The sequence below is a fragment of the Sorghum bicolor genome, chromosome 4 (genome assembly GCF_000003195.3).
Source record: "Sorghum bicolor cultivar BTx623 chromosome 4, Sorghum_bicolor_NCBIv3, whole genome shotgun sequence".
In the NCBI taxonomy this organism is placed as follows: Eukaryota; Viridiplantae; Streptophyta; class Magnoliopsida; order Poales; family Poaceae; genus Sorghum; species Sorghum bicolor.
Window position 1 is genome coordinate 7,429,059 of NC_012873.2, and position 27,262 is coordinate 7,456,320.

Here is a 27,262-nt window from a genome sequence, read left to right on the forward strand (position 1 = left end):
AACTGAACTTTTTATCAGCTATTCCAAGAAGACTTTGGCGTTTTGTCATTAACCGATTTTCTTGTGTTATATATTAAATAATTATGTCCATTTGCACATTCAAACATTTTTTATAGTGACTTTATTTGTTAAAAGTATTATTTGTTGTTTTTCCTTTTTGTTTTATTACAAGGATGTATTTCTGGTTAGTTATTCCGTCATTATCCTCTTATAATAGTGTTAACTTTTGTACAAAAGAAAAAATATACAAATGTGATTTTGCTCCCTTTTCAATGTTACTAGCAAAACATGCCCGTGCGTTGCAACGGGGAAAAAATATCGAATGTTAATAACAAACAACGATAGAAATAAGACATCTATTTATGTGGGAGCCGGGGAAGAACATCATTGTTACTATAGGTAAATAGATACTTCATCTGTCCCAAAATAAGTGATACTTTTAACTTTGAGGCATCTTATTTGACCGTTCATCTTATTCAAAATTTGATATAAATATTATCTATTTTGTTGTGACCTTTTATTATTAGATATACTTTAATAATAATTTATTTATTTATCATTTATAAAAAAATATGAATAAGACAAATAATCAAACAATTTGTCTAGAAGTCAAAAACATGATGTATTTTAGGACGTAGGGGGTATAAGATTGTACTTTACTACGTTTATTGTCATTTAATTAAGTATCAATCTAATTTTTTTTCTCTAGAGGACCATCATCATTCAATTAGAACTTAGAAGACTACTTATATTTTCTCTAAACGTTAGTGATTTTATGCCAAGGAGATTAGAAGCAATTTTCAAAGATATTTTTATACTTTTGCTTCAATTTTTTTTGTTTTCTATAACCTTTCATGGGCACACCATATTTGAGTTAGACAACACGTTATCTCATATGGATTCCATGCTACTAAATAACTTATCATTTGTGCTTATGGATAAATAACATATATTATTCACGATAGCTTATCATTTAATCTCACTAATGTGATAAAGTCAATATCTCAGAATAAAATTTTTTTTCCACAGTAACCTTTTACCCAAAGAAAAATCTAGGCATGGGTGGGACCCACTACCAGACAATTTCTAGGCATGGGAGATGGGGAGATGTATCTAGCTCCACTACCGGACAATTTGCGTCTCCACGCGACCACGCCTTCCATCTCCACACCGCCCATCCAATTCTTATCTCGGTGCTCCGTAGCTATGCGGCTCGCGAGGGCACAACCCATGCGGCAGGCGAGCATGAGGCTGTGTTCCGGGCGGCGGCAGGCGAGAGCACGTCCTGGGCGCGGCAGGCGAGCGCGAGGCCGTGAACCGGGCGGCGGCAAGCGAGCGCGCATCTCGGACAGCAGTAGGCAAGCGCGAGGCCGTGTCCCGGTCGGCAGCAGGCGAGGGCTCGTCCCCTATCTTCGAGACCCAGGATACCTCTGGGGCAGCGGATCTTTTTTCTCTTAAGCTACCGCCGATTCCGAGCCGGATGGATTTAGGTGGCGGCAGAAAAAAGTGGGCAGACTGAAATTCTGCCTCTTTATATATAGGTATAGATTTGTGATTTTACCTATAATTTGGAATAAGATATTTATATTGTATTTTGACAATAAATGGTTAAGGGTCAAATATATTTGGCACAATTTGTAATTATTTCAAATCAAATTTAATATTGAAAAAAAAACAGATATATGTGGTCATGTTAGTATAGGAAAAAGTCTATATCACCCCCTAAACTATAGGGTGGTGTCTACTTTACCCCCGAACTATGAAACTGTCTAATTTATCCTCTGAACTATTCTTTTTTCTATTTGTTTTCGCTGAATCTTTGAAAAAACATAGTAAATCATAAAAAAATCATAAAATAGAAAATCTAATTTTATTGGACTCCACATGAGTAGATCTACACAATGAATATATAATATGGCATAGTTTAGTACAAATTTCGTACTCATTTGATCATATGTTACTTAGTTATAGATTTATTCAGGTTTATGCTTGTTAAATATAAATAAATCTATAACTAATTTATACATGATCCGATAAGTATGAAATATTTACTGTAGTTCAAGCATAGAATAATTAGTCCACCATAAAAATTTCACCAGAATTGGACCATAGAAGCTGCAGCTATGAATTATTCCAATTAATTACAGATAAAATTTGATTTTTCTAACTAATTTAAAGCTACAAAAAAAAATTATACTAAAGTATACCATATTATATATTCATCGCGTAGATCTACTCATGAGGAGTCCAACAAAATTAGATTTTCTATTTTATGATTTTTCTGTGATTTATTATGATTTTTTAAAGATAATATGAAAATAAATAGGGAAAAAGAAAAGCCAGACTGTAGCAAAACCATGGTTACTGTAGCAAAATCGCCGTCAAAAACCGCCCAGGGGTGATTTAAACGAGTTTGGATAGTTCAGAGATTAAATTAGATCGTTTCATAGTTCGGGGGTAAAGTATATATCACTTTAGGGGGATGATGTAGACTTTTTCGTGTTAGTATACACAGACACAAAAGTCACACAACTCGCATAAATCTGCATTGCTACTTTTTGGTCTTCCGAGAAATAAGAAATATCTTTTTTCCTAAAAGAAAAGAAGTAAATAAGATTTCTCTATTTTCAACTGACACATTTTTTGTTTTTTACCAAGTTTATTTATGGCTTTATGCACGTCGCAAGTATTCTTTTATCCATCTCGCAAAAAAGGTATTATTTTATCCAAAAGTAGGAATAAAGCTTGTTTTCTTTGTGAAAAAAGTCTACATAACCCCCTCAACTATAAAGGATGGACTACTTCACTCCCTGATCTATAAACCAGATTTTCTACCCCCTAAACTTTCTAAAACTAGTCAAATAATCCCCCCAAACAGTTTTGCTACAGTGATAGTAATTTTATCTTTTTATTTTTATTTATTTATTTTTTATGAATCTTTAAAAAATTATAGAAAAATGAAAAAAATTAATTTTGTGTTGACTCCACATGAGTAGATCTACACAGTAAACATATGATATGGTATATGCTTTATTACAAAGGTTTCATTGTAAGTTTAAATCTATGCTTTTTTATAATTAATTAGAGTAATTCATATTGTAGCTTCTATGGTTCAATTGTCGTGAAATTTTTATGATGTGCTAATTATTGTATGCTAAAACTATAGCAAAAATTTCATACTTATTGGATCATATATAACTTAATTAAAGATTTATTTAGATTTATGCTTGTTAAATCTATGCTTTATAATTGGACCATAGAAACTGCAGCTATGGATTATTCTAATTAATTATAAAAAGCATAAATATAAAGCTACAACAAAAAAATTTGTAATAGACACACCATATTATAAACTGTGTAGATCTACTAATATGGAGTCCAACAAAATTGGATTTTCTATTTTATAATTTTTTCTATAATTTACTATGATTTTTTAAAGATTCAACAAAAATAAATAAAAAAAAAGAAAAAAGAAACCACAGTTACTATAGCAAAACCATCGCCCGAAACTATTTAGGGAGTATTATTTGACCGGTTTTGAAAAGTTCAGGGAGTACAAAATCTTGTTTTTTTTTATAATTTGGAAGTGAAAGTAGTCCACCCTTAACAATTTATGGGGTTATGTAGATTTTTTTTTTCTTTGCAAACAAAACTACAGTAATATACTCCCGCCCTCGCGTTCCTGCATGTGCGCAGGGCTGCTTTTTAATCACAGTTTCACAGTAACAAAAGAAGAATCATGCATGATTATACCCCTACCCTTCCATACGAAGAATAGAAATACACACAGGCAAATACATATGAGGCGTCATCAGCTCTAAACGTGGATTAGGAGCCTCTCCTGATGATGCATGCAACTACCGGATAAGCTCCGATGCAAGGTCCTGAGACGCATAAAACAATGGTGTAATCGTCTGAGGCCATACCGAAAGAAGCAGATAAGCCTACGCAATACGGTGCGCGTAGATACAAGATGCCACAACAGTGTGTCTGGAGCTTAATGGCTGTCTCTAACGTGTCGATCAATAAAACTCACGATAAGAGACAGGCTCAGCACTCGCAATAAGAGACAGGCTCAGTAGAAAGCACATGTCAATAAGAGACAGGCTCAGCACTCGCAACCTACTCAGCAGAAAGCACATGCCAATCCCATCTACAAATTGTGTCCTTTGCTCTCTTCAGTTTGAAGAAACCGTGGATCATCTTTTCATGGAATGTAGCTTCGCTAGAAACTGTTGGAGCCTCCTTGGTTTGGTCATCATCAGTGAGCCAGATATTCTTCGAAGACTTCAAAGCCTCAAAACTCAGCTAAATGTTTCCTTCTTCATGGAGGTGATAATTCTCTTGTGCCGGAGCATTTGGATCTCCAGAAATGATGTTATTTTTAGAGGAATTTCGGTGAACTGCTTTAGCTGCATCAAAATTTTTAGGTATCACGTCAAACAGCTCCTGTGGAAGGTTAAGAAGAAGTACTTTCCTAGAATTGAATCATGGTTAGAGCAGCTTGTGTAATTTTTTTGATTTTTTTCATTTCTTTCTTTGTGTCCTGAATGGATTTGAAATCCATCTCCCTCCTCCCCTAGTTTAGTTTTAGTCTTTTTTCCTTGTTTATTTTTACCTTTGAACTTGTTTCGCCTGTTTTTGCAATCTCCTAGGTTGTTTTAATAAAATTTTCAGTAGGGGCTCCCATGCCCCTCCTGTTCTTTTTTAAAAAAAACTCACGATGCTCCTACAAAAGATCTCGCTAAAGATGAAGGCATGTGATTATCTGCTTCTTCCGGCATGAATAGCCGTGACCGTGATTACCTTTCTTAGAAAAAAAAAATCCAAGAAAGCTAGCCTGGTGTTTACCTTTTCCATTGACAGAAAGGTTAGTGTTTATTCACTGTATTTTCACCATCCGCTTATTTTTTGCACTGATTTTCCAACCAGAGTGCTCCAAACTCCATATTTGACAATCATGAACTGGCTAGCATTTTCCTAGACTATAAGATGGAGTGCCGTATGGACAATATATCTGCTGCAGTTACACACCAGTGCTCACTGATGGGTTAGGAGAAGCAACCTTTTAGTGTGAGGCCTTGTTTGGTTCCTCTGATTTTTTTAACTCCCTGTAACATCGAATGTTTAGACACATGCATGGAGTACTATATATATATATATATATATATATATATATATATATATATATATATATATATATATATATATATATATATATATATATATATATATATATACCGCAAGTCAAAACTGAGCAGAAAAAATACTGAGCAGTACTGAACAACGTTCAGTATCATCCATCACTACACCTAGGATCATGAAATACTGAACAATACTGAAACGTGAATACTGAATAATACTGAATTCTGTTCAGTATAACAGATTGGTGTAGAATAATATTCTACACCTAGGGTGTAGAATATTATTCTACACCTAGGGTGTAGAATAGCACTTGTATATATATATAACTAAAAACATAGCTAGAACATAATTAGTCCATGATTAGACACTAATTATCAAATATCAAATAAAACAAAAATACTATAATGCCTATTAAATTTTAACACCCCCTAAGCATCTTGTGTGCCTTGAGTCAAAACATACTATTGTGAAGGAACGGACTAAGTCTACGTGGAGAGGCCAAAGAGAACCAATACCATGAGAATACTGAGTCTAGTTTCAGCTGACAAATTTTAGCTTCACAAGAACAGCAAACAGGGGCGGACCCCCCCTACACCTAGTGCATTAATGGAGATATAAGAGGGTGAGGAAGAAGAAGTGGAGGAAAGAAGAAAAATAAAGAGAAATAGTAGAAGAAGAAGAAGAAGAAATCAGCACCCCTTCAATCTTGTTCTACATGCGTCACTGCCAGCAAACAGCACGAGCTGGTGAAGCAACGAACGCCAAGTGAGCTCGTCGTTCGGGTCCAGTAGACCAGGACACAAGACCAGCAAACAACTCGGGCCTGGTCAAGCGGCGCACAGCGGAGCCCATTCAATTCAAACGGTCAAACTATTTACGCTAGGCAAGAGTCGCAATTTTTGGAAAGCAATAAAACTAGTACAACGGCCGAATTTCCCGCGAGTCAAAGTCAACGACGCGCCCGCCACCTGAGAGCAGTTCGCACGCGCTAATCATCTTCCCCGACGAGCATTAGCGCGCGCAGGTATTTATACCTCAATCGCCACCTCCTCGTTCCTCAGACATTCACACCTCTCTTGTCTCTCCCTTCCTCTTCCTCTTCCTCTTCCTCGTCTTCTTCACGGAGATCAACACACAAGCCTACAGCTGCTGCAGAAAGACAAGAACAGAGTCAAGCTCAAGCAGGGAGAACTGGAGAAGTGATTGTCGGGAAAGACAAAGAACGGAGGGCGGGTTTGACATCAGTCGAGGATGGATTTAGTGCGGATGGGGAGCATCGCCAGCGGGAGCATGCGGCGGACGGCGTCGTCGTGGCGGGCGTCAGGGCGGAGCGACGCTTTCGGCCGGTCCGTGCGGGAGGAGGACGACGAGGAGGCGCTGCGATGGGCGGCCATCGAGAAGCTGCCCACCTACGACCGCATGCGCAAGGGCATCCTCACGGGCGCCGGCGCAGGCTTCGAGGAGGTGGACATCCAGGGGCTCGGCATGGAGGAGCGCAAGAACCTCATTGAGCGCCTTGTACGCACCGCCGAGGAGGACAACGAGCGCTTCCTGCTCAAGCTCCGTGACCGTATGGAGCGGTGAGCAAATCCACTTCTTCATCTCCAATCCTTGATCACCTCTGAAAGCAACTCAGAAGCACTTGAGAAATGATCTGCAGCAATTCACAGAGAAGCATACAGTGTTACTCATGTGTTGTTGTTGTTCTTTTTCTTTTGGGTTTTGCAGAGTTGGGATCGATAATCCAACAATAGAAGTGCGGTTTGAGCACCTGAACATCGATGCAGAGGCCTACGTCGGCAACCGGGGTATCCCGACGATGACCAACTTCTTCTCCAACAAAATCATGGTATGCATCTCATCTGCAGCGGCACCTTCATGCTTCCTAGCCATGGGGAAAAAAAAGGCTTGTTAAGTTCCTTCAACTACTAACTCTTGTGAGCTGCTCCTATCACAGGATGCACTAAGTGCTATGCACATCGTTGCCAGCGGGAAGAGACCTATCTCTATCCTTCACGACATCAGTGGAGTCATACGACCCGGCAGGTAAGGAATCCAAGAATTTTAAAATCCAAGATCTCAGTTTTTATGTAGTTGTACTTACTATTGCCTATCTGTTCAGAATGTCTCTGCTGCTTGGTCCCCCTGGATCCGGGAAAACAAGTCTACTTCTGGCTTTGTCAGGGAAACTTGACTCAACTCTGAAGGTACCACATCTTAGAATACTTTCTTGATTATGAACTTCGAGATCCTAGGCACAAAAAAATATGTATTTTGGGAGAAAGGTACCAGCAAATTGTACTAAAATGGATGAACTTGCAATGGAAAATTTCAGGTGTCAGGAAGAGTAACTTACAATGGTCATGACATGGATGAATTTGTCCCTCAGAGGACATCAGCATACATTGGGCAGCATGATATTCACGTAGGCGAAATGACGGTCCGGGAAACACTTTCCTTCTCTGCAAGATGTCAAGGAGTTGGAACACGTTATGGTATGTAACACTGACATTGAAAAGGAACAAAGATCATTCACCTTTGGTAAAGTGGATCTGATGGTGTTTTCAATTACACAGACATGCTTACTGAACTTTCAAGAAGGGAGAAAGAAGCCAACATTCAGCCAGATCCTGATATCGATGTTTACATGAAGGTATATTTCATTTAATTCAAATCAAACCCTGTATTTACATTGCAAGTAACAAAGGTTACTAAGTTATTGTGTGATTCTGTGCAAATAGGCTATTTCCGTGGAAGGTCAGGAAAGTGTGGTCACAGATTACATCCTCAAGGTGGGTAAAAATATACTGAACAAAAATAGATAGGAGAAATGGATATGACCCCTAACACTGCCTGTATTTCTTTTGCAGATTCTAGGTCTGGAGGTCTGTGCAGATACAATGGTTGGAGACTCTATGATCAGAGGTATCTCAGGAGGACAAAAGAAGCGTGTCACAACTGGTATGTGCAATCTGCAGTTAAATTAAGATTTGTGTATCAAGCCTTTCGACCCTGATTGAAAAATCTGACTTCATGTCTTGTTGAATTTTCACAGGCGAGATGCTTGTTGGTCCAGCTAAGGCGCTATTCATGGATGAAATCTCCACTGGTCTGGACAGCTCCACAACATATCAGATTGTTAACTCTCTAAGGCAGTCGGTCCACATCCTTGGTGGAACTGCACTTATCGCATTGCTTCAGCCTGCGCCTGAAACATATGAGCTCTTCGATGACATTGTTCTCCTCTCTGAGGGCCAAATCGTATACCAGGGTCCTCGGGAGAATGTCCTTGAATTCTTTGAGGCCATGGGCTTCAAATGTCCTGAGAGAAAAGGTGTTGCAGACTTCTTGCAAGAAGTGAGTGATCCTGCAGACTCCTATTTACTGCACGTTCAGACTTGGAACCCAATTTAACATTGCTCTCTGTGATCACAGGTTACATCTAGGAAGGATCAACACCAGTACTGGTGCAGAAGAGACGAGCGATACAGATACATCTCAGTTAATGACTTTTCAGAAGCGTTCAAAGCATTCCACGTTGGGCGTAAGCTGGGAACAGAGCTCAAGGAGCCCTTCGATCGCACCAGGAACCATCCTGCAGCTCTCACAACGTCGAAGTATGGTATCAGCAAGATGGAGCTTCTCAAAGCATGCTTCTCTAGAGAGTGGCTACTGATGAAGAGGAACTCATTTGTTTATATCTTCAAAGTAGTCCAGGTATTCATCTTGCTTTCTGAATTCTTCTCAACTTCCAAATCAGATAGTAAATTCTGATGAATGTTCCATATTTGCACCAGCTCATCATTCTCGGAACCATTGCGATGACGGTCTTCCTGCGCACGACAATGCATCGACGTGGTGTCGAAGATGGAGTGATATTTCTGGGCGCTATGTTCCTTGGACTAGTCACACATTTGTTCAATGGTTTTGCTGAGCTCGCCATGAGTATTGCAAAGCTGCCAATATTCTATAAGCAGAGGGATCTCCTCTTCTATCCATCGTGGGCATATGCATTGCCTACATGGTTGCTAAAGATACCAATATCATTTTTGGAATGCGCTGTGTGGATTGGCATGACTTACTATGTCATTGGCTTCGATCCAAACATCGAAAGGTTCTTTCGCCATTACCTGCTGCTCGTACTAATCAGCCAGATGGCATCTGGACTTTTCCGGCTTCTTGCTGCAGTAGGCAGAGAAATGGTCGTCGCAGACACATTTGGGTCATTCGCGCAGCTTGTTCTTCTGATTCTTGGTGGTTTCTTGATAGCAAGAGGTAAGACAAGTCTTCATACACCCATTGCTTTGATAGTTCTAGGATCATGTAATTGAGTTCTCTTCTGCAGATAACATCAAGAAATATTGGATCTGGGGCTATTGGTCCTCCCCTCTGATGTATGCCCAGAATGCCATAGCAGTGAATGAATTCCTTGGCCATAGCTGGCAAAAGGTAATGTAGTGACTTAACCAATCTAAGCTATGATCACTCTAAAGTTCAGATAGACAGCGGAGTTAACAAATAATGTCAATCTTTTCTTAGGTTGTCGATAGTACACATAGCAACGACACGCTCGGAGTTCAAATCCTAAAGGCCCGCGGCATCTTTGTCGATCCAAACTGGTATTGGATTGGTGTTGGTGCATTGCTTGGGTATATCATGCTCTTCAACGTACTCTTCATTCTGTTCCTTGACTGGCTTGGCCGTGAGTACCTTCTCTGCTCAAACGGATAGTCCACACACTTTAAAATATCTTATGTTTGGCACTAACATAATTCTTGTAAACACAGCACTTGGACAAGGTCAGGCCGTTGTTTCTGAAGAGGAGCTGAGGGAGAAGCATGTAAACCGTACTGGTGAAAATGTTGAGTTGCTGGCTCTTGGAACATCTTCTCAGAATTCGCCTTCAGATGGTGAGTCATAAGCAGATCTCCATGCAACATACATCAGATAATACATGTCATTGTTGCATCATTGTAACAAGTCCATAAAAATGCAGGAAGAGGAGAAATTGCTGGAGCTGAAACCAGGAATAGAGGAATGGCACTTCCATTTACGCCATTGTCCATCACCTTTGACAATGTCAAATACTCAGTGGACATGCCTCAGGTAAGCATAAATTAGAAGATCTGTGTTATCAAAAAAACACAAACTGATAATACTAAATAGTAATTAATAATTGTATGACTCTTTGATAGGAAATGAAAGACAAAGGTATTACTGAAGACCGTCTACTGCTGCTGAAGGGTGTAAGTGGAGCCTTCAGACCAGGAGTCCTTACAGCACTGATGGGAGTCAGTGGAGCGGGTAAGACTACCCTGATGGATGTGTTGGCGGGAAGGAAAACTGGTGGTTACATTGAAGGAGATATTTCAATCTCTGGATACCCAAAGAAACAAGAAACCTTTGCTCGGATTGCTGGCTACTGTGAGCAAAATGATATCCATTCTCCACATGTCACTGTTTATGAATCCCTCCTGTACTCCGCATGGCTCCGGTTGCCCCATGAAGTGGATTCAGAAGCAAGAAAGGTAGGTCAGAATTGACTTCATTCTGCTAGCTCTTAAGCAACACAGTAATATTTTTCATAGTAGCCGATAATTATAGTGCTTCACTAATCGGATTACTTCATTGGTGCAGATGTTTGTGGAACAAGTCATGGAACTCGTGGAATTGACACCACTGAGGGGAGCATTGGTAGGACTGCCAGGAGTAAATGGTTTATCCACAGAACAGAGGAAGAGACTCACCATTGCTGTTGAGCTCGTGGCCAATCCATCCATCATATTCATGGATGAACCAACTTCAGGACTAGATGCGAGGGCAGCTGCAATCGTGATGAGGGCAGTCCGAAACACGGTGGATACTGGAAGGACGGTTGTCTGCACAATCCACCAGCCAAGCATTGATATATTTGAAGCTTTCGATGAGGTAAGTGGCAAAAACCATAAAACAAGGTTCTTCCAAAGTTTTTTTTTAACTCTGCATGTAACACTCACATGTCTTCTTGAACTCTGCAGCTATTTCTAATGAAACGAGGAGGAGAAGAAATATATGTCGGACCTTTGGGACGCAACTCATGCCATCTGATTGACTACTTTGAGGTGAGCTTCAGAACTCACATATTGAGAAACACACATCCACTTCCAACTTATGACATCCATGTAACCATGCTTCGTGATTCAAATGCAGGGAATAGAAGGAGTAAAGAAAATCAAGGATGGTTACAACCCTGCAACTTGGATGTTGGAAGTGACCACCTTATCTCAAGAAGATATCCTTGGGATCAACTTTGCCGAAGTATACAGAAACTCTGACCTGTACCGGTATGTTCAATCAGATTAACCTCAGAATGGTGTTTATGCTTTATCTGTGCTGTGTTTCATGTTGCTGATTGGGGTGCATCATTGCAGGAGGAACAAAGCTTTGATTAGTGAATTAAGCATACCACCACCAGGGTCCAGGGACTTGTACTTCCCAACCCAGTATTCACAATCCTTCCTTACACAATGCATGGCTTGCCTGTGGAAGCAGCACAAGTCTTACTGGAGAAATCCATCATATACCGCAACTAGAATCTTCTTCACAACAGTTATTGCTCTCATCTTCGGAACCATCTTCTTAAACTTAGGAAAGAAAATGTAAGTACCTTTGCTTACAGCACCAGCTGTGACCTGATATATGTTGGCACATTGTGACAAAGAAACTTACTTGTACTGTCTTTTCTCCAGTGGCACTAGGCAGGACCTGTTATATGCTTTGGGATCCATGTATGCAGCAGTTCTTTTCATTGGAATTCAGAATGGTCAAACTGTGCAGCCAATTGTGGATGTTGAGCGAACAGTTTTCTACCGAGAAAAGGCAGCTGGAATGTACTCTGCTCTACCCTATGCTTTTGCACAGGTAATTTGGTTGTAACTGAACATTTGGATAATAGGAAATAATTGTTCTTTTCTTCCTTAAACCTAGAGCTGAGTTCTACTACCTTTGAACAGGTTCTTATTGAGATCCCACACATCTTCCTTCAGACAGTCGTGTATGGTCTCATTGTCTACAGCCTGATTGGCTTTGAATGGACAGCTGAGAAGTTCTTATGGTATATGTTCTTCATGTTCTTCACCTTCATGTACTTCACGTTCTATGGGATGATGGCAGTCGCCATGACACCAAACAGTGACATTGCCGCTATAGTCTCAACTGCATTCTACGCAATATGGAACATCTTTGCCGGCTTCCTTATCCCCCGCCCGGTAAGTGTCCAAGAGTAACCCTTGTACTATGCTACACCTCAATTTTCTCTGTACTGTTGATGCTGAAGCATACATGGCTGGCTTGCAGAGGATACCAATATGGTGGAGATGGTACTCGTGGGCTTGCCCAGTGGCTTGGACACTATATGGACTTGTCGCCTCACAATTTGGAGACATCACAGACGTCAGGCTGGAAGATGATGAGATAGTGAAAGATTTCGTCAACAGATTCTTTGGATTCTATCATGACGACTTGGCTTATGTAGCTACTGCTGTTGTTGGATTCACTGTTCTCTTTGCTTTCGTCTTTGCCTTCTCCATCAAAGTCTTCAACTTCCAGAGAAGATAAGGGTGGGCGCCATCTAAAAAAAGATTTGGTGTTGCTTCAGCTCACTTTCAGTATATACTATATAGGCACTGCAGCAATGTAAAATGGTGAGAGAGTATATATGTAGCCGTTGCTTCTTTCTAGGAAGTTAACGTCATTTTTTGTTTTCCGACCAGTTTGGCCTGTACTGAACAGAAAGGGGCCTGTGTGTAAATTGTATGTAGACTGTGCAGAGCTGAGTTCAATACTTCAATGTAAGATTTTCCGTTAAATCTATACCTTTTGTCCAAGTGAGACTTGCCTCCAGAAATTAAGTCCATGAACATGAGGGGGGAAAAAAGAAGGTGGCGCCTATCAGCCTATGTAACGAAGAAGGGCATTTCGGTTCTGACAGAATGACAGATACTTAAAGATGTCCATAAATATAAATTAGGAACACAGATAAACTGAACATTCAGAAGCAGCATCCCTCTCACTGCTGACGAACCCCAATTCTGCCACTAAGTGGCCAGGGATCCGAAATTTCGCGAAACTCGAACCGAATTGGTATCCTGAACAACATCATCAAGTAACTTGTCGTAATTCCTACGCAGAACCCAGAATGGTGCACCGACCAGCGAAAGAGCCGAGGAACAGGCGGCAGGTGCGGGTCGTGACTCGCAAACCCTTTCTAAATCCCAAATCAACCTCTTCACCCCCCCCCCCCCCCCCATCCATCGCCCATCGGCAGGCTTGGTCTGTATCTAAATGCTAGTATAATGGATCACAATTTGCGGCGCAAAACTGCTCAATGGAAGGATAAAATCGCGAGATTAGCATCATCACCTGCAGGCTGCAGCCGTAGCTCCCACTGCTCGCGCCAGCCGCCGCAGCCGCAGCCCATGCCATTTGCCATATGCCAAGCAGGACGAGGACGGAACCGCCAGTCCACCACCGCAGGCTGGGTGCGGAACAAGCCGCCGAAGAGGCATCAACGGTCTAGACTAGAGCCTCGCTACTCCGGCCGCCGGAATGGCCCGCCACCGCTGCGGAGTTTGCGCGACTCGGGCGCGGTGTGGCCCGGTTCCAGTCTCCTGACGAGAGATTTCAGAATATGGCTTTTTGCTTTGGCACGTGAGTGATCCGCGAACAAATTTTGCCCAAGATGATGTTGGTGGTCCAGTCCAGGTTCATACTAGTTAGTGCCCGGTCAAAATTTTTCAAGACGCTTAGATTTGATTTTAGTGTGCTTGTTCTGAAATCACATTAGGAAAGATGTTCTGAATCAAATGTACTTATTTCTCTCGTCAAAATGAAGATAGCTCGTGTCGTGCCAATGTCATGCTTCGATCAGAGGCTATCTTAAACGCTTTCTACGACCATGCTTACTGTGATGGTGAATGGGATCCTCTGCTCCCGTAAGTATAATAATAACTGTACAGTGTACTGAACTGAATTGTCTGAAAGTGTCGAAAGATCAAACAAGCTGAATAAATATTCAGAACTGGTGGTGATTTCTCGTGACTCGTGAGCCACGTTTCCTCTTCCTTTCCTGTGATGAAATCGGTTACGGGTCACATCTTTATTCTCTTTTCCCCGTTGCAATCTTTACTTCAGTTGCTTGATGTGCCTTGCATGATTCAGATAGTTCTGACGATCTGATCGATGTATTGGGAGTACTTTTAGGAACAGTGGCCGGTTTTTAGCCAATGGCGGAGTTAGGATTTGAATCTTGGGTATTCCCTTGCTAGTGTCTGGTGGGCCGCCACTCAACTGTTGTCTCTAATCTTATGATCGATGTGCACCCTCGCCGGTCACCATGTAGGCACAACATAGAGACAGAGGTCGCGCCCGCGCTACACACCCCGCGCCGCTAGGAGCTCAGGACACTGGAAACTACAGTGCAGCCACCACGTCATGTTTAGTCGGCTATGGTTAGAGATTTAGGAATGAGGATTATGGAATTGCCTCCTACTCATGCCTCGTTCACTCACACTAAAAGAATACTTTATTATACATGTTGTCATGTGCATATTCCGATTTATCTTGAAAAAGAGTTTCAAAACAAGATATGATTTGTACTAATATTTGGTGGCATGAGTTAATATGTATATGGTCTGGAGATAAATAAATTAGGTTCTCATTTATAGAAACAACAAAATAGAATAATTTCAGCAATCGAGCTAATATAGAACCTATGTGGAAAAAGAAATACAAAGATAGATTAAAAAGATTGAAAGAGAAATGTTATTTGCTAAATATAGAAATGCTAATATATTAGATATACATATATATAAATACACCTATATATACTTAGTGTATAAAAAAATTGGGTATTCGTGGGAATACCAGGAATATCCTCTGTATCCGCCCATGTTTTTAGCTAATGCTCCGTTTCATGAGCCGTTCCGGATTCTAGGCCGGAACCAGAGAATCAAGTGCCAAACGGTGAAACCTTGTGCATTCGTGCCTGCAAACTTGAAACAGCCAAAAGGTGGTTTCACAGGTTATCTTGTCTCTCTTATACACTAGTAATTGTTCTTTTTTCAATTATAATCCATTTTAGTGCAATAAATTAAAATAGGTTATCTCTAAGTTGTTCTTCGCTCACAAAAAGAATTTATTTTTTTAAGTATATTTTTATTTGAGATTTTTTACGGTGCTCCTCCCGTTAAAATATTTTGCAGCAGGTTTTAGTTAAAATTTTTAATTAAGGGTAGATTAGTATTTTTTTCCTACGGGGCAGATTCTCAACTCTATAAGGGCTCTCTCCACGAAGGCACGAACTGTCAAGATCTGCGTCGCCGCCCGCCCTGCTGCGGAGAGTCCGTCGTGTCGCATCCTAGGCCGCTGCCTCGCCGCCCGCCCTGCTGCGGAGCTCCTTTTGATTCTGAGGACAAGTTCATTTTTTTAATTAGAAGCAGCTTCTAAAATGTTAAAAATACAATAATATCCTTTGATTTTAATTACAAACTAGTTCCGGATCCACAAATTTTTGGTTCCGGTTCACGACTTAAGTTCCTCTTATTTGGTTCTTCCTATTTTCAGACCATTAGATCTAACAAGCTCTCGTTATTTCCAAGCGTAGTAAAATTTCTCTTTTTATTTATATGATTTTTTAGAAAAAAATCCCTTATGAATCAAAATCCAGCCTACTAGCCAAACGGTTGTACAAACTGATTCTGATTTATCATCCGGAATGTTTATATGGTAATCTAATCCATACAAAACGCACCTCGGAGGATGCAGTTTCAAGAGGCAAAACCATCTCATAAGGCAAGTTTTTTCATGTTTCCCCTTTTCTCCCTCAGAGGACGTAGAAAATAAATTTGTTTTGTTTTTTAACAAGATGATGCAAAATTGTTTTTAAGCAGAAAAAGTGATGAAGTTAAAATGAGTGAAGATTGTTGATGAAGCAAGAAGACAGCGAGAGGCCGAGAGTGCACCATATAACTTCATAAGCAAAAGCAACATACCACAGCAGACAACACACCAAAGAACCAAATATGCATCTACTGAATGATGAAGTTCTGTGATTCTGCATGCCTAATCTTGCAGATGCAGAAGCACCTACTGGACAGTAAGTTCATGAAAGTATAAGAGAGAGAGAAAGAGAGCAATAACACAAGAAACCCTTATATATACACAAGGACTGTAACGTACATATAGTACCAGTGGCAATCACAGATTTACATTTTACAGTCGCAAGTACAGCGTTTCACTGGACTCACTCCAGATACTGGGGTAGCTAGATAGCTAGCTAGCTCACTATGGTTAACGTAGAGTTAACGCTTCAACCAATCACATTTATTTACAGCATGTTTTTATTTTGACGATAGATTGATCGCAGTTCTTCACAACCGAAACAAATCCACATTCCACAACAAATCCATATGATGATGAAGCGGCGGCGGAATTGTTGGTTGAACCGACCTTACTCGTCCTTCTTGCCGCAGCAGCAGAAGCACTCCAGGCAGTGCTCGCAGGCCTCGTAGCAGCAGAAGCAGCAGCAAAACATGAAGGCGCTGCAAGCAAGGAAAAAAAATCTGTGTTCAGCATGATGCATCCTACAAATGAATGTGTAAATTTGTTTTGATGCTTGCGGAAAACATAAGATTGTGCAGATTCTGCAGATGCAGAACAACGCTTATCGAGTACATCTAGATTATATTGCTGTGATCTTACTGACCAGGCATAGAGGAAGCCCTTCTCCTCATGGCGCTTCTTGACATGCTCCATGGCCGACAGCTTCCTGTCCTCGCTCTGTGAAGGCTCATCCATTGTCGCTGCCGCCTCTTCTTCCCCACAGAAATGAACACTAACTGAAATTTGAAAAGGAAGGGAAAAAGATGGCAGGTAGCTAAGGTAAGGGAGGCGTATAGCTTGTTCTTACACCCGTTCTAGTGTGTGGTATATAAGAAGGTGGCTTAGAGCATGTGGCTTACCGCTACGGCGCTACTACCTAACCTCTTGCTCCTCGTGAGATTGTTTCAGGCTTTCAGCATCCACTGACAGTGCACTATTTTATTTCAGTTGGAGATTGATCGTGCATCATTGTTTCATTTCATATTTTCTTTTCTCTCTCCCTCATTGTAGCGATAAGCTCGATCATATCGCAATCATGGTGCTCCCCACCAATTTCAACCGATGGTCACGCAGATTGCTCGCTAGGAGATACCTTGGAAGATGCCCTCAAAATGTCACTGTGAGATAGGGATGCGTGTCTGTGTAGATAAGTAGGCCTTTGACAGTGCATTTGGCTCTTGCAAGTGGTCAGGTTGTGTGCAAACTATATATGCAAAGGCTGGAACAAGTTTTCAATTATTCCTAAAAGGAAGCTCTTGCAAGTTGCAACAAATGGAAATGAAAAGGCAGTGTCCCTTAAGACACCACATCATTGGCTTTAGACTTTTGATGAGATCGTTTATTAGGCTTCAAAAGAAGCTGTCCTTTTTGCTTATTAATTAAAGGGGGGCAAGGAAGGGACTCGGCACCAAATTGACATAGCTAGCTAGCTATCAACAGCGAAAACAGGTGAAGGACTGTGATTGGGGTTCAATGTGCGGAAATGATCTGCAACATCAGCTAATTTGCGTGATCGATTTATGAATTTGCGTGATCTGAATTCCGAACTGTCACGATGTTGACTTGTTGTATGGTTAGTTACTTTGTGGTGGCAATTTTATTGTACCAAAGACAGTCAAATCACAGGACAACAACTAGTATGAATTTTTTTGCTTTTTTTTCAGAAGCGCGTGGAACATCATTGTACAGAACTAAAATAGTACAACTTTGGCATTTCTAGTGACAAATAAATAAAATAAATGACATATAGAGAGGTTGATAGGTATCATATGTCTGCACCATGCTGCAGGATTTTGCACCACTTGTAGTTCTTAGGGTACTAGGTAGGCTCCTGATTAAATCATTCATCAAGGATCAAGCTCAATCGAAGGTTAAGATATATCGTGGTGACATGCCACCAAATGAGTGATAGCTCCTTGAAATATACCATCAAATTGTAAAACCTCTTGTCACTCTTGTCTCTCCTTTATTAAAATTACTGTAGGGAAAAATATATACCATCAAAGCAAAATGAACCAATAATCACTTCTTTATACTCTAAATTTCATTTTTGTACGCAGTTGGAGACACGCAGTATTGTTTTCAGATGTTACTTTCAGTGATTCATCGTCTGTGCCCCAGTCTCCACTGACTACCTGTAATGTAAGCATCAATAATATCGAGCACCAGCAAATATGAAATGATGTGGCCTAATATTAGGGGTGTGAAGTGTCCTTGTAGCAACAGAGCCAAATATATCGCACGAATCAGATGGCTGCCGTGTGTGGTTGCATAACATGACTTACTTTTCAGGCATTAGACGGTAAGGGTTCAGAGGATATCTATCGCATCAGCATATCCCACTTCTGGTCTTATGGAGAATGAATGTTGCTCCCGGGTTCGTCTGTTTATATTACTTTTTGTCTGAGTTGAACTAGCACTACTAATCCCTCCAAAAGTATTTCATAGCAAATTGTCTAGCGTCCACAACATGATTTCACCGTGTTTCAAACACAAGATTACTCTTTCAAAAACAACACAAGATTTGTGTAGGAATTTCCACAAAGAATTCAAATCCAACTGTTAATGAGGTTTTTTTGAACTGAAACAGCTGGTCCCAACTCAGTTAGTCGTGTGTGGGTGACTGGGTGTGGTCGTATGTCCAGACCATCCTATTTCAAGTCCTCTTCGAAACAAATTTGGATGTCTAATTCTTCTAGGCCTCGTTTGGGTCCTTCGAATTAAATTTATTTTAATAATCATAATTTAGACACATATTAGTTAAGCTAATATGGTTGTGTATTAACTCCATTTGTATGTTATTGTTGACTATACGAGAGAGATACTTATGTGTTGTATTTGAATCGTAGGAGAGCGAGTTGAAGAGCGTGTTATAGGTTTTTTAGAAAAGGATAGAAACATAGAATGGTGATCTATAAAATCAAATTTCATCTCTCACCCTGTGAATATGAGATAGGCTTATATGTGAACTTTGGAAAATGGTGGAATTTCAAATTCTAAGGCAAATAATAACCTAATTTATTAAGTACATTTTAATCTATAACTCTTATAAAGCTAAACCCCACTAGATGAATTCTCTCTTCATGCAAATTGTCCACATCATTCCCCACTAAATATTCTATCTCTTCATACAAGGTGTCCACATCATTCCTCACTAAGTCCATGTCATCTCATATTAATTACAAAAAATAATCATGTCATCTATATCATGTGAAATACTTTAAATCTTTAATCTATTACATACATAATAGACAGAATATCATATAGTAATGCTATGTATATAATTATTTATTTTTAAAAAAATCCCGCAGCAACGCGCGGAGAATTCACCTAGTTCCTCCAATAAAAGTCACCCATTTCCTTCTAGGTTGGTCGAATTTTATGTTTACCATCTGAACTAGCTTCCCAATCACTTACCTCCAGTCCAATGACTATTTTGGTGTCTTCCACCCCCTTTTCTTTGTGGAATTTTCAGCTTTGATTTTGATTTGTTAAGCTGGAGCACTGCCAAGTGCTGGCGCTTCAGATTTGCACGAAATCTGCTCCAAGACTGCCACAAGTTGATGTGGACATGCATGTTTATCTACAAAAATCATGATTTGGTTGTAAAATAGATTACAGTAGTATATATGTACCTGACGGCGATAGAATCGATGTTAACAAACCAACAAGCCCCAAATGTATTATGCATATGATTGGGTTTGCTGATTAAGGACAATGTGAAAACTTCTATATAAGCAGATGGCATAATACAAAGATTAACCCTAAATTTTTCGTTATCTATGACTCATTTGTCATCTCGTATGTGTCAATTTGAGAGAAAAGGATACTGCTGCACCTATCACCATGCCTTACGGATCACGTTAAGCTGTCCATTCCTGTTCACTAAAGCCACAAGCTTCAACAGATTACAACAATGGCGAGCTAGGCACCAGCCCACATTTGACGAAGCCAGAGTAGAAGGCAGGAAAGGAAACTTGGAACACCTCAGCTTATGTATATATGAACAAAGACAAAGCAGCAAGATCCAGGAATATGTTTCTCCTAGACACGATCGCCCCAAACTTGCTTACAGTATAGACACAGCCTTGAAGCCAATGAGTATTAGGAGGTGCCACAGTCAGCTAATCTGCTAGAACAGTACTATATATATGTACACCAGGTAATCTTTGTGAAATCGAAGAATTGCACCTAGCAACCAAAGTTAAATCAACCCAAAGTTTTCTAAAAGAAGATGGTATGGGAAACGAAAGCAGCACACATGCGCTACAGAAATCTGCTTTCGTTGTTTCACCTTCTTTTCTTCCCGCCTTAACCTAGGTCTTGTAAGCTGCACCATAACAGGAAGACTTGCTGTCCAGTCTTGTTCCAAACACAAAGCACTAGTTCCCTAGCAATCTAGTCCGTGACGCTAAAATTTGCCAGCTGAGACTGGAGCCAATATTCCCATGGCATGGGTTCTCTTTGGCCTCCACATAGTCCGAGCCTTCACAATGGTATGCCCTGACTCAAGGCACAGAAGATGCTCACACTGAAAGGTTGTTTCTCCTAACCCATCAGTGCAGTCAGTGAACACTGTGGTGTGTGACTGCAGCACACTGTCCTTACTGCACTCCCTCTTGTAGTCTAGGACAATGCTAGCCAGTTCATGATTCTCAAATATGGAGATTGGAGCGCTCTGGTGGGAAAAATGAGTCAAAAAATCAGAGGATGGTAAAAATACAGTAAATAAACACTAACCTTTCTGTCAACGAAAAATGTAAACACCAGGCAACACGATTATGTAAACTAGTGAAATGCCAGGTAGCACAAGCAAAAGGAAGAAGTCAATTATAACAAAACTCCTAGGGAAGGCGAACATTCAGTACAGTATCCTGAATTCTACATCCTGCAAACCCATTAGATGAAGAATTTGCATAAGAAACTACAAACAGAAATTCCAGTGTCAAGCTTCAGATCAAGGGCACAAACAGAAATAAAAGCATGTGATTGTGTACCGAATGACCAATTAAACAGATTATTTATCTGAAAATAGCATTCCATGACCTCTTGAGGCAAAAAGAATGTGCCATATTAAGGAAATAGTATATTCAGATAGACAACTGAGCTATTGAACAGCATCAGAAGTATCAATAACAATTGTGCCTTTAAATTCTGAAATTTTTTTTTGAAATGTAGCAACATAACAAATACAATGTTTTCTTTGTTCTCCGTCAAGACCAACAAGTTAGCCATAATAGAAAAAAGCAAAAAGCCAGATAGGAGGATCGAGGCCCTATTTGCCGTTGAAAGGAGGCGATGACAAACAGCAAAAGGACCTATAAATGTTCTATTATATACAAATAGGATGCCTTACAGCAGAGGAAGTCACTAAATCATAGTGTTTGAATATGATAAATGCTCAAACTCTAAGAAAAATGATTTGATCACCTACCAATAAGTTAACAGCTCAATGGCAAAGCAAGTGATCCAAATAATTACAACAATATATAAACTACTCCGAACCAAAAATTAATAGAGCAGTCCATGTTATATACATTGCAAAGACCAATTTGTTAATCTCAAAGATCCAGTCATAATGATCCTAACATAAACGGAACAACATAATATGTGCATAAAAAGTAATATTGTTTTTACCTCAAGAATCCACCCAATGTATCTAACATTGTTGACATGCTGGTTTAGATCAAGATCGGACCATCGAGGCTGCATTATGTTGCATACCAACAAGCATAAACTACATAAGTAACAAACACTACCAACCATAACATAGGACACCAACTTATGGCATGTACAATACTTACAGTCAAACCCCTTCGGACGTATTTTCTAGCCCTAGCTTCACCATTCCCTGGCAATTTTGGAAGTTTGCGGCTGTCTTCATCAGCAATAGCGGTGAGCTCAAAAAAATATGGTGCTATTTCAGTCCTCACTTCATCAGGAATCCTTGCGAGTTTTCTAGTATGCTTATGCATCATAACCCATTTACTGTTCAGCAAAGAGTGAGGAAAAAATATCAGCGAAATGCAAATGGCCAAACAACAAAATGCTAACAGGTTATGGATCTTTACAGTAAGAACAAAAATGAATGCACAAAACAACAGCAATATGACAGATCATGTATAAAACCTTGTAGCCCTCAATATAGTCTGCCCTGTGCTGCGATCATGTAAATGCCAATCTCGACGCATTCCGTTTTTACCATGACCACTGACCCATGTATCTATACCAACTGTATCTCCCCTGAATAAAAAATAAATAAAAACATTTAATTCAAAAAATAACAGAGCCTTAAATTACCCAAATGCATCTAGGTTAATGAAGTACATGGTGAAACAGATGAGTCGTAACATATATATCAACTTTCAAAATTCTTAGGCTCCAAGCTGACTTTTCAATTAAAACAGATATCAACCACCTACTTGAAATATCACTGTCACAATTATCATCAACGACTTTCAGGCCCCCGATTTCTCACAGGAATACGTCACACCCAGATTCCCACCTAACATCATTACCACACTTCCAATCAAACATTCTGAAGCCACTGAACAGATCTCTAACTTAGGCGGGCGGGAGGTGCTCCTACCTATCAGAGCACAGCAAGCTCGCAACAAAGCAAGAAACCACAATTGACCCCCCCTACCTGGCTAGCTTGATAAGTTCACATTATTAGCATAACTTCATTAAAAGAATGCTAACACTCAAACACAAAAACTAGAGCCAATTCAGCCTGAGGACTCAAATAACCAAAATATTTTGCAGTCTGTACCAGCATGGATACTTCTCCACCAAGACCTGCATCTGACTGACAACCCAGAACAAGTTCCGTTTGCTCATCTCTGGTGTCGAACCAAAGCCATCACCAAGCAGCCCGGCACTCTTGACATGATTAAGGGCCGTCTCCTAAACGCAGAAACATGATTAAAAAAACAATATTAGCATCCGCAATGAGCACCTTACAAGTTACAACACAATCAGACGCGCGCTATTGCCTCACATGACTCACCTGCAAATGATTCATCAGCGTCTCTATGGATGCCGTCCTGTCGGCCCCAATCTCATAGGATCGGATGGAGAAGTCCTGCCGGAACACCTGCCCGTTGAAGCCGAACGTGTCGATGAGCATGTCGGGCCGCTTGGGCTTCCAGTCCACCAGCGTCCACTGCCGCTCGGCTGCCAGGAAGATGGTCGTGATGGCCGCAAGCAGCACGCTCCAGTCCGGCAGCTGGTTGTAGAACGTCCTCGGAGCCGGAGCCGGAGCCGAGGAGCGGGACGCATCGTCCTCACCGTCAGTCACCGCAGCCTTCCCGCCGCTGTTCACCTTGGGGACGGCGGCGTGCGCGCGCGCCCTTGCTGAGGAGGACCTCACCGCGCCCACGTTTGCGGCGACCCCACCCATGTCCAGGTTGTCCTTGGACCTGCCCGGTGCGTTCTTGGGCGCCGAAGCCGGCACCGGGAAGAACGCCGACGAGGCGACAGAGGCGGCCATGAGAGTTTACGGATGGATACAGTCGCACAGCTCCGCGCCCGGCCGATCAAATCGAAGTACTGCTCGGAGAACTCGAACTGGATTTCATCAGAGGAAAAGGACCTTAGATTTCCGGAAAAAAAAATAACAATATTAATCGATTGCAGAGGGGGGAGAATTCTTTGAACAGAAACTTCCCAGAATCCTGGAATAGGAATATGGAGAAAAAACCACTGGTCCACCGCTGCTAGCCTGCTACCGATTTGTCAAAGCAAACTCTTGGAATAACGCAAGTGGGGGGAAAAACAGCATGCTGGTAAACCTCAGTCATACTGATCGAAGAAGCAAGACTTTCAGCTAGCAGATATTTCTTTCCAACAAACCAATTAAAATCGTCGCGGGTTTTTTTTTTTTTGGCCCTTGCTAACCAAGAATCCAGCCCAAAAGGGAACGTTTACATATCCGGGAAAAGATCCGGTAGAGTAGAGGGTTACTGCGCTGGAGAAGGGGCCGCAGAGACGAACCTCACGATCGAGTTTAGGGCGTTAGGGGGTCGCCGGGGCGCTCCCTCCTCCCAGTGGTGGCGCCGCCGCCATTGGCCACGGTGATCGCTGCGTCGGGGTCGCGAGAGCTTGGGGGACGCACGCGGTGGGCCGCTTCGAAGTGGCTGGCCTGCTCTTGGAGGTGGCCGCGGCCTTTATAAAAGGTTAGATTCGGCTCGCTGCCAATTGACGCTTGTACCCTCAATGGGCAAAGGTGGGACTCCGGAGTCAAGAGTCAAGTCAGAGGGAGAATCTGGGGATGGAGAGGGTGAGCTGTGTCGTGTTGCACGCTTTGAGCTGCACTGACAACAAGGCCTTATTTAGTTCAAAATATTTTATAAATTTTTTCGGATTTTTCGTCGCATCAAATCTTGCGGCACATGTATAAAATACTAAATATAGATAAAAGAAATAATTAATTACATAATTTATCTGTAATTTACGAGACGAATCTTTTAAGTCTAGTTACTCTATAATTAAACAATACTAGTAAATATGCCCGTGCGTTGCAACGGGAGAAAAATATTAAATGGTCATAGAAAATGATGACATAATATTACATATCTATTTATATTTATATTTTTTTATAAAATTTAAAGTTCGTAATTTATTTTATTGATAACCATGACATCTATGGTATTGATAGTTAATATTTATAATAATATATAGCTTGTAGACATATTTATTTAATAATAATAATAATAGAAATTAGTCAAATCTTATGTTACTCTATATTATCTCTTAATATACCTTAGTATTATATTCAAACACGATAAGTTTGTTGATAACTTTTTTTATTTAGGTTAAGATTCCTATGAAATATGATATATCAGTTAAATATATGTAGATTATGAATATATGAGCTTATGAAGTGTTCAGATGACATAACAACACATCGTGCAAAGGTAGTGTAAGCATCCTCACGCATAAATTTAGATAAAATAGTAAATTAGTGAGATATGTAGGAATGATGCTAAAACTTTTACCACAAATCAAGCATCACATTAAATAGACTACCATAAATTTTTTATAATAATTAGAGCAAGATAACTACAATTTCAATTTTATACTAAAAAGCATGGGCAAGCATCTTCAGCAAAAAAATAAATATACTAAAATTTGGGATATTTTTTGTTTAGTGCATGGATCTACTATGATTTACTACGCATTTATCAATTTTCAGCCGATCAATTTTACAGTAAAAAGCATAGACAAGCATCTCTAGCAAAGAAAATATAATAAAATTTGTGATATTTTTTGTTTACTGTATGGATCTACATTATGTGGAGCTGAACAAAATTTATTTTGTAATTTTTAGATTTATCTATGAATTACTATGTATTTATCAATCAATTTAAATAATAAAAGAAAAGTAAACTAATAGGATAAACACTTTGCATCTAAGCCCTTATAATTTTTTTATTCTCAATGTGCTGTAATGTATAAAAGAGATTTTGTATTGAGAACCTTAGAAAAACTTTTATTCTGTTCTTTCTCCATGTCAACGTTGAAGCCTTCGTACGGAAGCGGGCCGACTCGGGTTTGAGGACAGAAATTTTTTTTTCGGATGGAAGCGTGGGCGGACTCGGGTTTGACGGCAGAAAATTTTTAGGCAAACTGAAATTTTCACAATTTAGTAGTAGGGATTTATTAAATACAAACAAAAGTACCACAGTGTATGTTTTGCAAAAAAAATTTAGAACCAAACAAGGCCCAAAGGACATCTCCGCGGTCCAAATCTTCTCAGGACTGGGCCTTGTTTAGTTCTAAGTTTTTTTAAAGATAAATTTTGTTTATATTTAATAAATATTTTTTTAATTATAGATTAACTAGCTTTAAAAGACTCGTCTTGTAAGTTATAGACAAATTATATAATTAATATTATTTTAAATTATATGTATACATGTGTCGGAAAATCTGTTTTTTTTTTTTTTTTTGCAACAAGGCCTAGCAGCCGCTCGATGCAAGGAATGCGAGTCTGTGAGCATCGGCTCGGGGCCGCATCCAATTCCTTGGGACACCTCAATCCATGCTACCGTGTTGTCCAAAAAAAATCCAATTATAATTTCAAATAAAAGGAATAAAAAAATATTTATATTCTTTGACATCATATAAGGGTGTGTTTAGATCCAAATTTTTTTTTAGATTTGGACACTGTAACATTTTCGTTTGTATTTAGCAAAATATTTCATAGTGTATCTAATAGTAGTATTTATTTATTTTCGCAAATAAATATACTACAAATTTTACATCATAAATATTTATGTTTTTCTACAAAATTAGTTAAATTTATGAAAGTTTAACTTAGGGCAGTTTTATGAATTGATTTATGTAAAAACATACTACATAGTAGCAGTACTACTCCGTATGCTAGCGGCAAAGAAACCAAGCATATCGTAAGAGCATCTCCAACAGTTATACAATTGGACTATACATTCTAGAAATTTATCAAAAACCTTAAAAATTGCTCTCCAACAGTTATGCATTTGACTTATGCATTTTGGCAAACTTGGCATTTGATGGACCAAACTTGGTATTTTTGCATAAGCACAATGGCTTGGCAATTTTGATATCCCGAGTTTCCTAGACTCCTTGTCGTGCGTGACCTCCCCACACGTTGCGGTAGTTTCCCGCGAGGACTCCTCCTCCCCGCGCGAACTCTTCTTTCCCCGCGCCGCTGCCTCCTTTCTTTCCCCGCGCGCACCTAGGAGATACGATCCATCGCTGCGCAACTAGGCCGCGATTCACAGAAATGGTGGTGACTTGCGACTTCGTGGACTAGCGGCGACGGGCGACAGAAATTCCCGCGCAGAGAAAAAATCTCGCGCGAAGCGCGCCAAACAAAAAAAAAGATCCCTAACAAAAATAGTTGGGTCCACTATTTTGGGAAATGCCAAGTCAAAAATGCCAAACACTTGGAGATGGACTTATTTTTCTTTTGGCAAAACGTTTAGAGACTTGACAA

The 27,262-nt window shown here is 40.2% G+C and overlaps 2 protein-coding genes and 2 long non-coding RNA genes across 6 annotated transcripts; 1 reads left to right on the plus strand and 3 right to left on the minus strand.

The window, feature by feature from the left end:
• Positions 5,997-13,840, minus strand: LOC110434698. Of its 2 annotated transcripts, none has more exons than XR_002452338.1 (5): positions 13,546-13,840; positions 7,502-7,607; positions 7,250-7,396; positions 6,917-7,030; positions 5,997-6,799 (listed from the first exon to the last, which is right to left on the minus strand). It is a non-coding gene; the product is annotated as an uncharacterized LOC110434698 (long non-coding RNA). The 2 variants fall into 2 exon arrangements; XR_002452339.1 differs by lacking the exon at positions 13,546-13,840 and adding an exon at positions 7,682-7,815.
• On the plus strand, positions 6,359-12,993 carry LOC8071667 (ABC transporter G family member 39). Its single transcript, XM_002451709.2, has 23 exons — positions 6,359-6,725; positions 6,874-6,994; positions 7,103-7,191; positions 7,268-7,352; positions 7,481-7,640; positions 7,722-7,798; positions 7,887-7,937; positions 8,016-8,106; positions 8,201-8,502; positions 8,581-8,862; positions 8,943-9,420; positions 9,491-9,594; positions 9,685-9,847; positions 9,933-10,055; positions 10,142-10,251; positions 10,341-10,673; positions 10,783-11,073; positions 11,163-11,246; positions 11,335-11,468; positions 11,556-11,783; positions 11,874-12,045; positions 12,138-12,392; positions 12,481-12,993. Exons 1-23 carry the CDS (start codon positions 6,397-6,399, stop codon positions 12,739-12,741), a joined length of 4,323 nt encoding a protein of 1,440 aa, XP_002451754.1. The 5' UTR covers positions 6,359-6,396; the 3' UTR covers positions 12,742-12,993.
• Positions 16,313-17,215, minus strand: LOC8071668. Its single transcript, XR_002452609.1, has 2 exons — positions 16,889-17,215; positions 16,313-16,724 (listed from the first exon to the last, which is right to left on the minus strand). It is a non-coding gene; the product is annotated as an uncharacterized LOC8071668 (long non-coding RNA).
• Positions 20,253-24,423, minus strand: LOC8082941 (palmitoyl-acyl carrier protein thioesterase, chloroplastic). Of its 2 annotated transcripts, none has more exons than XM_002453477.2 (7): positions 24,280-24,423; positions 23,294-23,853; positions 23,057-23,190; positions 22,414-22,527; positions 22,089-22,272; positions 21,922-21,990; positions 20,253-20,962 (listed from the first exon to the last, which is right to left on the minus strand). In XM_002453477.2, exons 2-7 carry the CDS (start codon positions 23,774-23,776, stop codon positions 20,696-20,698), a joined length of 1,251 nt encoding a protein of 416 aa, XP_002453522.1. In that variant the 5' UTR covers positions 23,777-23,853; positions 24,280-24,423; the 3' UTR covers positions 20,253-20,695. The 2 variants fall into 2 exon arrangements, with proteins under 2 accessions (XP_002453522.1, XP_021315890.1); XM_021460215.1 differs by lacking the exon at positions 20,253-20,962 and adding an exon at positions 20,969-21,172.

Excerpts from the sequence above, each read along its gene's own strand:
- LOC8071667 (XM_002451709.2), top strand. The coding sequence starts at position 6,397 with ATGGATTTAGTGCGGATGGGGAGCATCGCCAGCGGGAGCATGCGGCGG. Across the intron at positions 10,674-10,782 it reads TGGATTCAGAAGCAAGAAAG|ATGTTTGTGGAACAAGTCAT; the intron begins GTAGGTCAGAAT and ends TCATTGGTGCAG. Across the intron at positions 11,469-11,555 it reads AGAAACTCTGACCTGTACCG|GAGGAACAAAGCTTTGATTA; the intron begins GTATGTTCAATC and ends GCATCATTGCAG.
- LOC8082941 (XM_002453477.2), bottom strand. The coding sequence starts at position 23,776 with ATGGCCGCCTCTGTCGCCTCGTCGGCGTTCTTCCCGGTGCCGGCTTCG. Across the intron at positions 22,273-22,413 it reads ACTATATTGAGGGCTACAAG|TAAATGGGTTATGATGCATA; the intron begins GTTTTATACATG and ends TTTGCTGAACAG. Across the intron at positions 21,991-22,088 it reads ACGTCCGAAGGGGTTTGACT|CCTCGATGGTCCGATCTTGA; the intron begins GTAAGTATTGTA and ends AACATAATGCAG.